Source organism: Ictidomys tridecemlineatus, chromosome 8 (genome assembly GCF_052094955.1).
Source record: "Ictidomys tridecemlineatus isolate mIctTri1 chromosome 8, mIctTri1.hap1, whole genome shotgun sequence".
In the NCBI taxonomy this organism is placed as follows: Eukaryota; Metazoa; Chordata; class Mammalia; order Rodentia; family Sciuridae; genus Ictidomys; species Ictidomys tridecemlineatus.
The window spans coordinates 50,827,783-50,841,244 of NC_135484.1; the positions used below are offsets into that span (position 1 = coordinate 50,827,783).

At 32.9% G+C, this 13,462-nt stretch overlaps 1 protein-coding gene across 6 annotated transcripts in view; it reads left to right on the top strand.

The window, feature by feature from the left end:
• Rev3l (REV3 like, DNA directed polymerase zeta catalytic subunit) overlaps positions 1 to 13,462 on the top strand; it is a 167,395-nt gene that overhangs the window by 79,901 nt on the left and 74,032 nt on the right. For all 6 annotated transcript variants that reach the window (XR_013424964.1, XR_013424965.1, XM_078019448.1 and 3 more), the window contains 4 exons: positions 1,735 to 1,854; positions 5,321 to 5,558; positions 7,029 to 7,171; positions 8,754 to 12,915. Coding sequence is in view for 4 of the 6 variants with exons in the window: in XM_078019448.1 (XP_077875574.1) it covers positions 1,735 to 1,854; positions 5,321 to 5,558; positions 7,029 to 7,171; positions 8,754 to 12,915 (4,663 nt within the window). In the remaining 2 variants the exon portion in view is untranslated. The remainder of the gene's footprint in view (positions 1 to 1,734; positions 1,855 to 5,320; positions 5,559 to 7,028; positions 7,172 to 8,753; positions 12,916 to 13,462) is intronic.

The following is a 13,462-nucleotide window of genomic DNA, read 5'->3' on the forward strand; positions in this document are numbered from 1 at the left end:
CTATACTTGGCCTCATTGTTGTGTTTTTCCCCTTTTTTTAACTCTCTTTTTGAGAATTTTTATTAGTTTGAAACAATCTGTTTCTTGAAGATTTAATACATTTCTTCTGTGAAACTGTCCATACTTGATACAGTATAATTTTCTGTGGGTAGATTTTGTGTATTAAAGAGTGAGAGGTAAGGAAGGTAGATTTAAACTAATGTAGTTTCCATAATTGTTATAGGTCTACTCAAGCTTTATATTTCTGCTCAAATCAGTTTTATGTCATATTTTTTCTAAGAATTTATTTATTTTTTTCTGCTTTTAGAATGTTTTTGATATAAACTTGTTTGTAATGTTAACATTTCATTTAGCTCTCTTTTTTATTTGTTTTTTTTTTAGTTGCACATGACAATAGAATAATTTTTTGACATGTTTTACATACATGGGGTATAACTTCCCATACTTGTGCTTGTACATGATGTGGAATCACACTGGTCAGCACTCTCCCTTTTTATTCCTAATGTAATTTTCATTGCCTTCTATAACTTTGATCATTATTTGTCGTCTGTCTATATTATTATTAATTATAGAAAACCAGCTTTTGTTGTTGCTTTTGGATTTGGGGTTTTTGGCTGAAGGGAGGGTACTGGGGATTGAACCTAGTGGCACTTTATCACTGAGCTACATCCCCAGTCCCTTTTTATTTTTATTTTGAGACAGGGTCTTGCTAAGTTGCTGAGGTACTTGTAATCCTCCTCCCTCAGCCTCCCAAGTCCTCCCCAGGGGTCACAGGCATGTGCCAACTTGCCAGGCCATCTTTTGTTTTTATTGGTCTTCTCAAGTTTTTTTTTTTAATGAGTTTTTTTATTTTTCTATTTACTTATTTTTATTAAGCATTCATTATTATTCCACCTATGTCCTAAGACTAAATATTCACCCCAAAAATATTTCTTTCTAAAGATTTTAAACTGAATGCTTTTGAAATCTCAAAAGCACTTAGTTTTAAATCTGATTAAATACCTAAAGCAGGGAAACAAAACTGTTTTTTAGTTAGCTGTCATACAACTGGCTGCTTTTTTTTTTTAATTCCTTTTTCTTTTTGGTGTGTACTCTTTTTTCTCCCTTATTATAATACCATTTATTATAATCATTTTTACCTTTGTTTTTTTGAGTCCTCTGTGCCTTAGACCCTCTATAAATACTGAAAAACTATATGATTTAAAGTTTCCTGAAAAATATAAAATTAATATAAAATGAATTTAGTAGTTATTTTTCAGCTATAAAGAATAAAATTTTATTATTCAAATGAGACAGTTTTCCTCTACCTCCTTTGTATATTTTAATATCCAGTGATTTTCATAAGAATATACACAGTAATTAGAATTAGAACGGATGAAGAGATTATAAATATTTAGTGATCCATAAATTCAGGGGTATTGCTTTGTTTTTATATTAATCCACGTGACTGGTTAGTACTCCTGTGGCTTTTTGTTGTTGTTGTTGTTTTGTGGTGCTGGATATTGGATACTGAATCCAGCACCTTGTACATTCAAGGCAAGCATTCTACCAACTGAGCTATATCCCCAGCCCTCCTGTGACTTTTTATGAAGTTCTAATATGTTTAACATGTATCATTAATACTTAAAATTTTAATTAGGTGTACATTGTAATACTTCCTAATTTACACAAATTCTAAATGGATTTTTAGAGTTAAGCCATTGTGTTAATGTTTTTGTATTCTGTCATCTTAAGGTCACACTAGAAATAAAGTTGAAGAAGCACTTATTAATGAAGAAGCAATTTTGAACCTCATGGAAAATAGTCAGACTTTTCAGCCTTTGACCCAAAGACTGAGTGAGTCACCAGTTTTCAGTAAGTAATAATACTGTCATAAATATTCATTATTTTAATCAGTGAAAGTGAGTTTGTAGGGTAGTATATTTTTTCTTTGATTTGAAGATAATGATTCTTATTCAGTACTTTCATATTTCTATTAAGTATAAAAATGAAATTTTGTATTAAATGAAGTAGCTTTGCTTATTTGTTTTCTAAATAGATTTTTAAAAAAACTATTGTGAAAGTAAATATTTTGCTGCGCATGGTGACACACACCTGAAATCCCAGTGATTCAGGAGGCTGAGGCAGGAGGATCGCAAGTTCAGAGTTAGCCTCAGCAATTTGGCAAGAACCTTTCTCAAAATAAAAATTAAAAAGGGGCTGGGAATGTTCTTCAGTAATTAAGCACCCTTGGGTTCATTCCTGATACCAAAAAACAACAAAATAATTATTCTTTTATTGGAAGAAACCATATTACTTCGAGGGGAAATGCACTTATTTTTAATTAATGTTCTGCAAAGTGATACATTACTAAAACAATATTCTTTCTTAGTATTAGATATCTGATTTGAAATTCCTTTCAAGCTATTAATTTTGGGGCTAATATAGCATAGGACAGTTCTTTCTGAGTGTCTTTGCATTACACTAAACGCATTTTTGTTAGCATCATAAACCATTTACACAATTTCTTATTGATAATTTAGTCTAACTTACTGAAATCTTTTCAGGAAATTAACATTTTGTTGCATAAAAAGAGATACTTTGAGTCTTTTATTTTGTTTGATGTAGTTAATTTTATGCTTTTCTTCTTCACTTTCCATTTTTAAATTTTTATAGTATCAAATGTGATTTCAGTCCATTAAATATCCTGTTTGCTATTTATATTTTCATCTGAATGAAAAATAAATTGACTGATTATGAATAATACCCAAATTTTTGTACGTACTTACAATTCAAAACACTTTAAACAGGGAACTATTTTCTTTTTCTTTTTTAAATGAGTGGTCACATGTATGAGGAAATCATCCTATAACCACATTAAAAATCAATTTGAGGTTTATAATTTAAAATGTTATAATTCTCTATCTGAATAAATTAATATATATACCAAGGTATTTTAAATTATATTCTAGTTATTTTAAAAAACAGAAGAACATAGAAAAAGTTAAATTAAAAAAGAGAGTCATATCCATATTTCATTACATTAGTCAAAGATATTGTATCATTAATGGATATGAAAAACTAATTATAGTTCTTTGGATCATTGTGCAAATAATTGTAGTTGGTAGCATGATTGGACTGATTTTGGAAATATCAACAAAGGAAACTTAAAACATGATATTTTAATAGTGAATATTGTATTACCTCTTTTTACAGAGAAAAGGGTAATATAATAGATTAGAATAGACTCCTGCTTTATGGTCTTTTATTTTTTCTTTAATAACTTTTTTGAGTGTGCTTCACCCTCTCAAGTGTACAATGTTGTGGTTTTTAATACATTCATGGAGTTGTATGACTATTACCACTATACAATCCAGAACAGTTTTGTCACCCTCAGAAAAATCCCTGTACCCATTAGCATTCATGCTCTATTTCTTCTCTCAGCCCCTGGCAACTATTAATCTATAGTCTCTTGTGCTAGATTTATCTAATTGAATCATTTCATACAAATGAAGTTATATATGTTCTTTTATATCTTGATGCTTCATTTAATATAATGCTTTCAAAGTTCATGCATATTTTAGCATATATGAGTACTTAGTTAATTTTTCCTGCTGAATAATGTTCCATTGTGTAGATAATATCACATTGTGCTTATCCATTAATGAGTTGATGGATGTTTGGGTTGTTTACACTTTTTTGGATATTATGAATATTCTGAAATTTATTCATGCACGGATTTTTGTGTGGACACAGTGTTTTCAGTTCTCTTGAGTATATATGTAGGAGTTTTTATGGGTCATATGATGTTGAACCTAGAGGGAAAAAAACATGCTCAGTTTCCCTGTACTGTGACGTAATAACAGTGAACACAGAAGACTTCTGTGACCAAGTATGTACAGTGTTTTCCCCACACACCAAATGTGGATCAATTCTGCAATAGACCCATCAGGATGTTCTCTAATATAAATTCAGTTTAGTTCTGACACCATCTGTCTGGAGACAGCATCAGATCTCTCAGGTTGAGGGCTCAATCCCGGAGACTTAAGATTGCTAATAACAAGCCTCCGGTTGTTTTACTTGTGTTTCTGACTGGTTTTAAATTGGGATCCCTTTTTGGGTTTGATTAATTTGCTAGAGCAGCTCATAGAACTCAGGGAAACACTTTGGTTTCTGGGTTGTAATAAAGGATTTTATAAAAAATATTGATGAATATAAGATGAAGAGATGGGTAAGGCAAGGTATGAAGGAAAGGCACAGAACTCCCATGCGTCTTGTATGTTCCACTCTCTAGGAACTTCTGCATGTTTGGCTATCCAGAAGCTCTCAGAACTCAGTCCCCTTGGGTTTTTATGGACATTTTGTTCCATGACTGATTGAATCATTACCCTCTGTTGATCAGCTCATTCTTCACCTCCTCTCCACGCCCAGGGAGGTTGGAGACTCAAAGTCTCCACTTTAATCCTGCCTTGGTTTTTCTGGTGATGAGCCTTCATCCTGAAGCTACCTTGGTACCACCAGCTATTTGTTAACTCACCAGAGCATAAAAAAGACATTTATCACTTTAAAGATTATGGGGATTTTAGAAGTGGAAATGAGAGCAAAGACCATATATATATATATATATATATATATATATATATATCACAATATCATACATGGTAACTTTATGTTTAACATTTTGAAGAACCACTGTATCATTTTATAGTTTGACCAGTAGTGTATGAGAGTTCCAGTTTCTTCACAGCTTTGCCAATATTTGCTATTATATATCTTTATTTTTTGTTTTAGCCATCCAAATGTGTATGGTATAATTTTATAAATAATACCATTAATTATTTTTTATATAATATTTACATGGTATTTTTCAACTACAGATTTCCTTTGACTATTTTGTGAGCTAAATAAAGGTTAAGTGAAGGCTAAAACTGTATAAATACATAATTTAAGGAATTTTTTAGCATTAATTTATATTTTTATTATATGTTTACTTTGAGCACTTATGACTGTGTTTTGTTTAGCAGTCTTCAGGCTTAAATAAGAGCCTGGAGAGCTTGTTAAAATGCAAATTCTTGTTCTCTATCCCCAAAATTGTCAGTAAATAAATGAGGGATGAGGTGTGAGAGTCTTCTAATAAGGTCGATAAATTATTCTAATGCTAATGGCCTAACAATTACACTTTGATAGAAAAGTTGTATAAATACCTGAGCCTTTGTTCCGACTATATTCTTTTAGCATGTGTCAGCATCTATGATGCTATTGTTGTTTTGTAATTGATCTCAGTTATTGGATAATTTAGAAATTTGAAGTTGTTTGTTGATTTGTTTCATTTGTTTTACAGTGGACAGCAGTCCTGATGAGGCTCTGATACATCTTCTTGCTGGTTTGGAAAGTGATGGATATCGGGGGGAAAGAAATAGAGTGCTATCACCTTGTCACTCCTTTGGAGACACTAAAATTCCCCAAAATAGTGATGATGAAGAAAATGAACCACAGATTGAAAAAGAGGAAATGGAGCTCAGTTTGGTGATGTCTCAGAGATGGGACAGCAATATTGAAGAACATTGTACCAAAAAGAGGTAATTTTTCAATTATTTTAACAGTTTCCTTTTGTCATCATTCCTTTAATCAGAAATTATTTCTTGCTGTTATTCATAATATCAAATGCCTTATGAACTAAATTGACTTCTTTTAAAGTCTTTAACTCTTTTAAGTAGTACTTTCGTTTTCATGTAGCATATTCCAAGCAAAATAAAGTTTTAAATTTAAAAAAAGTTTTAATTAAAAAAAAAGATTCTAACTTTTAAAAAATCTTCTATTTGTATATACATGCCCTCTGAAAGTTGAGCTATTATGAATGTAAACAACAATGTATGGAGTCAGCTTGAAGATAAGTATTGGTTACCAAATATAGTTAGACTGAAGGAGTTAAATACTGAAAATTAAAAAATGAGAAAACCTCAGAAACAAACACTGGTATTGTTTTGTTTCTCAAGAAACAAAAGATGGCACTTCACTTTACTAAGTCAGAACCTGAGCTTGATTGTTTGAAACTGCCCCTAAGTTGTATGATGTGTGTGTAGAAAAATTAGGCTTCTGAGCCTGAAAGACTGAAAATGCTTCTCTTCTAAGCTTCTATAGGCTATACTAAAGTCTGTGTTTGAAAATTTCAACCCCAAATACATTACTGAAGGGGTAAAAGTTCATCCAAACATTCAGTTTATTTGTATATAACATAAATATTTATTTTCTACCTAATAAATTAAGGTACTGAAATCTCTATATACAACATTATATTCTCCTTTCTCATATAGTCTCTACTGTCATAATAAGCCTGGTTTATCCCATAATTCAGTTCATGCTTATGTGTTAATTATAAAATTCTGTAAAAACTGTGCCCACTTTAATTTTGGAAAAACAAACCTAACATTTCATAAATGTATATTAGAAAGAAATAAAATAATACAGGAATCAATTTTTACTCTTTATATTGAATGTTATACTCTGCCCCATGTTCCATAGTTAGGAACATTGTAAAAATGAGAAAGGGAAGTATTTTGATAGTCATTATGTGGAAAATTATATAGTCTAGCTTCATATGGCTACAGAGTACAAAAGCAGAGATAATGTATGGAAGTTGAAAAAGAAGATTTTGAACGGTATAGAAATATAATTACCAACAGAGTTGAGAAGAAAGATTTTATGTAGTATAGGGGAAGGCAGTTACTAACCATGATAGAAAGATTGTCCTGTGGGACGCAAACACCTTAACCTATGATAATTCAAGATATTCTGGAGCTGTGAATTCAGGAATTATGATGTCTTCTAGTTCACATGATAGCGATTATAAAATCTGTTCACAATAACTTTTTGGCAAGTACGTTAGTGGGATATGTTAATAAAGCAAAATAAATCTGCTTTTATTTGTAAGTTATAATTTTTAGATCTTTTTTATTATTTTACTGTTGTAGTCAAGTTAGATAAATATTTTGTATCTAAAATACTCTTTTCTAATGACACACTCACCAGTGTATTTTCATATTCTTTAGGTCACTGTGCAGAAATACCCACAGAAGTTCAACCGAAGAGGATGATTCATCTTCAGAAGAAGAAATGGAATGGAGTGATAACAGTTTGCTTCTTGCCAATCTTTCTATACCTCAGTTAGATGGTACTGCAGATGAAAATAGTGGTAAGTAATCAAGTCTATTGTGAACATTTGGCTATTTAGGGACGAAAACATATATTTTATGTGTTTTGAACTATAATCACATTTCCTATATGGTTGATTAAGGGAGGCCATAGTGACACTATTTTGTTCTTTAGAATTTTTTCCTCTGGGAGAAATATAGATATATAATTCCTTCTCATTTTTAGGAAGATATAACATTTTTTAATTATTAATTCTAAGCTTTGAAAACATTAATGGGTTTATTATGTTAATATTTAAGTAGCAAAAATAAACTAACATATATGCTCAGCTTATTTGAAGTGATAGTACAAATACGCATGTTATTTTATGAAAAATTTTATGGCTGAGTAATATTCTATTATGTATATATGCCACATTTTTAAAAATCTACTCATCTATTGAAGGGCATCTAGGTTGGTTCCACAGTTTAACTATTGTGAATTGTGCTGCTATAAACATTGATGTGGCTGTGTTCCTATAGTATGCTGTTTTTAAGTTGTTTAGGTATAGATCAAGGAGAGGGACAGCTGGGTCAAATGGTGGTTCCATTCCCAATTTTCCAAGAAATCTCCATACTGCTTTCCATATTGGGTGCACCAATTTGCAGTCCCACCAGCAGTGTATGAGTGTACCTTTTCCCCCACATCCTCACCAACACTTATTGTTGTTTGTCTTCATAATAACTGCCATTCTGACTGGAGTAAGATGAAATCTTAGAGTGGTTTTGATTTGCATTTCTCTAATTGCTAGTGATGATGAACATTTTTTCATGTATTTGTTGATTGATTGTACATCATCTTCTGAGAAGTGTCTCTTCAGATCCTTGGCCCATTTATTGACTGGGTTATTTGTGTTTTTTGGTGTAAATGTGGCATATATACCCAATGGAATATTACTCAGCAATAAAAGAGAATAAAATCATGGCATTTGCAGGTAAATAGATGGAGTTAGAGAAGATAATGCTAAGTGAAGTTAGCCAATACCAAAAAAACAAATGCCAAAAGTTTTCTTTGATATAAGGAGGCTGATTCATAATGGGATAGGGAGTAGGAACATTGGAAGAATAGATGAACTCTAGATAGGGCAGAGGGGTTGGAGGGGAAGGGAGAGGGCATGGGGTAATTAATGATGGTGGAATGTGATGATCATTACTATCCAAAGTACATGTATGAAGACACAAATTGGTGTGAATATATTATGTATACAACAAGAGATATGAGAAATTGTGCTCTGTATATGTAAAAAGAATTATAATGCATTCTGCTGTCATATATAAATGAGAAAAATTGCATAAAAAATTTAAATGTGATAGTTATTTTCCTTATTCCCTGAGACACTGAATGCTAATCTTTTTCTGATCAAAAGAGTGTGTTTAAAATAATGACTAATAATTTTAGCTAACTGTTGATTAAGTTGAGTTGTCTTAATTATAGGAATGATCTTTTTCTTATGGTAACCATTTTAAACATACAAACCTAATTTCATATGATTTCTTTGTTGGTGATAATATCTTGATATCAGAAAATATTTTAAAAATTAAGAGAGTGAGAATGAAATAAATTCTTATTTTGTCTCATTCTAGACAATCCTTTGAACAATGAAAATTCTAGAGCCCATTCCTCTGTGATTGCAACAAGCAAGCTATCAGTAAAACCTTCCATCTTTCACAAAGATGCTGCTACATTAGAACCCCCAACTTCTGCTAAGATTACCTTTCAATGTAAACACACAAGTGCCCTTTCTTCTCATGTTTTGAACAAGGAGGATTTAATTGAAGACCTTTCACAGCCAAGCAACATAGAAAAAGGCGTAGATAATTCAGTCACTTCTTTTACAAATGAAAGCACTTACTCTGTGAAATACCCTGGATCATTAAACAGTACTGTCCATTTAGAAAATTCTCAGAAAGAGAGTGGTAAGAAAGATATTCTCCCAGTATCTTCCTGTGAAAGTAGTATTTTTGATTATGAAGAAGATATTCCATCTGTTACAAGACAAGTACCAAGTAGAAAGTATACAAACACTAGAAAAATTGAAAAGGATGCACCTTTCATGCATGTGAACCGTCATACCAGCGAGAATACATTGGGCAAAAACTCTTTCAACTTTTCTGACTTAAGTCATTCAAAAAATAAATTATGTTCTGAAGGAAATGAAAAAGGAAACAACACAGCTCTGAATAGTTTCTTCCCTTCATCATTAACTGAAAATTGTGAATTGCTGTCCTGCTCAGGGGAGAATAGAACTGTGGTGCACTCTCTTGACAGCATTGCTGATGAGAGTGGATTAAATAAACTTAAAATCAGATATGAAGAATTTCAAGAGCATAAAACAGAAAAGCCAAGTCTCAGCCAACAAGCAGCACATTATATGTTTTTTCCCAGTGTTGTTCTTTCTAATTGTCTCTCCAGACCACAGAAACTATCTCCTGTCACATATAAACTACAACCTGGCAATAAACCATCCCGGTTAAAACTGAATAAGAAGAAACTTGTCAGTCATCAGGAGAATTCTACCAAATGCAGTGAGATTGGATCCACAAAAGATGGCTGTATACAAAATAATCCTTATAATAGTAGTCCTGGGAAGGATAACATATTGGCCAATGATTTAATTAAAGCTACCCGTGGAGCTTTTGAAAATAAAGCACCTACAGACAGTTTTATAGACTGTCATTTTGGAGATGGATCCTTAGAAAATGAACAGTCCTTTGGACTATATGGAAACAAATACACACTTAGAGCCAAACGCAAAGTAAATTATGAAACTGAAGATAGTGAGTCAAGTTTTGTAACACACAACTCAAAAATTAGCCTACCTCATACCATGGAAATTGGTGAAAGTTTAGATAGAACTCTCAAATCTCGAAAAAGAAGAAAAATGTCTAAAAAGCTGCCCCCTGTCATCATAAAGTATATTATTATTAATAGATTTAGAGGGAGAAAAAATATGCTTGTGAAGCTAGGAAAAATAGACTCTAAAGAAAAACAAGTAATATTAACAGAGGAAAAAATGGAACTGTATAAGAAGCTTGCACCTTTGAAGGATTTTTGGCCAAAAGTTCCTGACTCCCCTGCAACCAAATATCCCATTTATCCACTCACACCAAAGAAAAGTCACAGAAGAAAGTCAAAACATAAGTCTGCTAAGAAAAAAACTGGTAAGCAACAAAGGACAGAAAGTGAAAATATTAAAAGAACTTTGTCTTTCAGGAAAAAGCGGTCACATACTATACTTTCTCCTCCATCACCATCTTACAATGCTGAAACCGAAGACTGTGACTTGCATTACAGTGATGTTATGTCTAAACTAGGTTTTCTTTCTGAGAGAAGCACAAGTCCTATAAATTCTTCTCCACCTCGCTGCTGGTCTCCCACAGATCCAAGAGCTGAAGAAATGATGGCTGCTGCAGAAAAAGAAGCAATGTTTTTTAAGGGTTCTAATGCATATAAAAATAAGACTGTTAATTCTCGTGCAGGAAAAAACAGTCGAGCAAGAGCACAGGTTAAGAAATCAAAAGCAAAGCTTGTTAATCCTTCTGTTACTAAGAAAAGGAACAAACGAAATCAGACAAATAAACTAGTAGATGATGGAAAAAAGAAACCAAGAGCAAAACAGAAACAAAAAACAAATGAAAAAGGTACATCAAGAAAGCACATTACACTTAAGGATGAAAAGATCAGATCTCAACCTGGTTCTGAAGTTAAGTTTGTGCTAAAACACCAGAATACATCTGAGTTCACAAATAGTTCTGGAGACTCTCAAGTACTTTTGAAACAGAAAGAGGTGTCACTAATAGGTTCTGTTGTAGATCATCCCCTTTCTCCTCCCCAACCAACTGGAATCAATGCACAACAGAAGATATCTAGCTGCTTTTCTTCTTTCTTAGAGAACAAGAAGTCTACAGATGTCCAAACATTCCCCAGTTCACGAGATGATTTGCACTCACCAGTTTGTAGTTCTATAGGACCTGGAATCTCAAAAATTAATATTCAGAGGTCTCATAATCAAAGTGCTATGTTTACTCTAAAGGAATCAGCCTTGATTCAAAAAAATATATTTGACCTTTCCAATCATTTGTCTCAGGTAGCACAGAGTACACAGATACCTTCAGGTATAATGTCTCCAAAGACAGAAGAAAATACAAATATACAGAAAAACTATTTGTCATCTTTTGGAAAGTTAAATGAATATCGTAATTCCCTAGAATCAAAACCAGACCAGGTCTATGCCCCTAATTTTTTGCATTGCAAAGACAGTCAGCAGCAGATCCTGTGTATGGCAGAACAATCAAAGCACAGTGAAACTTGTTCTCCAGGAAATATGGCTTCAGAGGAAAGCCAAATGCCTACTAATTGCTTTGTAACTTCCTTGAGAAGTCCGATCAAACAAATAGCATGGGAGCAGAAACAAAGGGGCTTTATTTTAGACATGTCAAATTTTAAACCTGAAAGGGTAAAACAAAGGTCACTGTCAGAAGCAATTTCACAAACCAAAGCACTTTCTCAATGTAAAAGTCAAAATGTTTCAGCACCTTCAGCATTTGGTGAAGGTCAGTCTGGACTAGCAGTTTTAAAAGAATTGTTACAAAAAAGACAGCAGAAAGCACAAAATGCAAATACTACACAGGACCCATTACCTGTTAAACATCAACCAAACAAAAATATGTCTGGTTCCCTTGAACAAAACAAAGTAAATAAACGGACACGATCAGTAACATCTCCAAGAAAACCTCGAACTCCCAGGAGTACAAAACCTAAAGAAAAAACTCCCAGACTTCTAAAAGTCGACTCTCTAAACTTACAAAACTGTGGCCAATTGGATAATTCCGTATCAGATGACAGTCCCATCTTTTTTTCAGATCCAGGTTTTGAAAGTTGCTACTCCCTTGAAGACAGCTTGTCTCCTGAACATAATTATAATTTTGATATTAACACAATAGGTCAGACTGGGTTCTGTAGCTTTTATTCTGGAAGTCAGTTTGTCCCAGCTGATCAGAATTTGCCTCAGAAATTTCTGAGTGATGCAGTTCAAGATCTTTTTCCAGGACAAGCTATAGAAAAAAGTGAGTTTTTAAATCATGACAACCAGAAGTGTGATGACGACAAGCATCATGCCTCAGACTCAACCTCATGGATTAGGTCTGGTACTTTAAGTCCTGAACTTTTTGAGAAATCACCCATAGATAGCAATGAAAATCATCGCCACAACCAGTGGAAAAACAGCTTTCATCCTCTAACAACTCGGGCTAATTCAATAATGGAGTCTTTCTGTGTACAGAAAGCAGAAGACTGTCTAAATGAAAAATCTAGATTGAATAGAAGTTCAGTAAGCAAAGAAGTTTTTCTTAGCCTCCCACAACCAAGCAATTCAGACTGGATTCAAGGACATACTAGAAAAGAAATTAGACAGTCTCTTGATTCAGTTAATACCTCTTTCACTACAATATTATCCTCCCCTGATGGTGAACTTATGGATGCAGCCTCTGAAGATTTAGAATTGTATGTTTCAAGAAACAATGAAATGTTGACACCAACACCTGATAGTTCACCAAGGTCTACCAGTTCTCTCTTACAATCTAAAAATGGTACTTTCACCCCTCGAACTGCTCACATTTTGAAACCACTTATGTCCCCACCAAGTAGAGAAGAAATTGTTGCCACTTTGTTGGATCATGACCTTTCAGAAACTATTTACCAGGAACCATTTTGCAGTAATCCTTCTGATGTACCAGAAAAGCCCAGGTAATCAGAATTTCTTCCTCCTTGGATCACTTTGAATAATTATTATTGGTTGCTAGTTTTCTGTCTCTGATACTGTATTAATAAGAATCATTTTGGAAATCAGTCATACACTTATTTTTAAAATTCGCAAAGTAATTCAATGTTGCACCTTGAAAATATATTTAAGTTGATTCAACTATATTTAACACTGTCTCCTTTAAGGATTAGAGGAATAGAGGGTCACCATGATATGATGCAAAATTTTGAAAATATGTCATAATACTTTAAAATTATTACAATGATCTTTGTTTTTCCTATTTCCGGGAATTAAACCCAAGTGAGTACTCTATCACACAGGTATACCTGACAATGATCATTTTTATTTAATTTAGTTGTTATTTTGGGTATGAGGAGTTACTTTGCCATTGAGGTATATTCTCAGCCCTTTTTAAGTCAAGTTCTCACTAAGTTGTTGAGGCTGGCTTTGAACTTGACAATCCCAACTACCTCAGCCTCCCAAGCTGCTGGGACTTCAGGAATGCACCACCACACCTGGCTTAAATGGTAA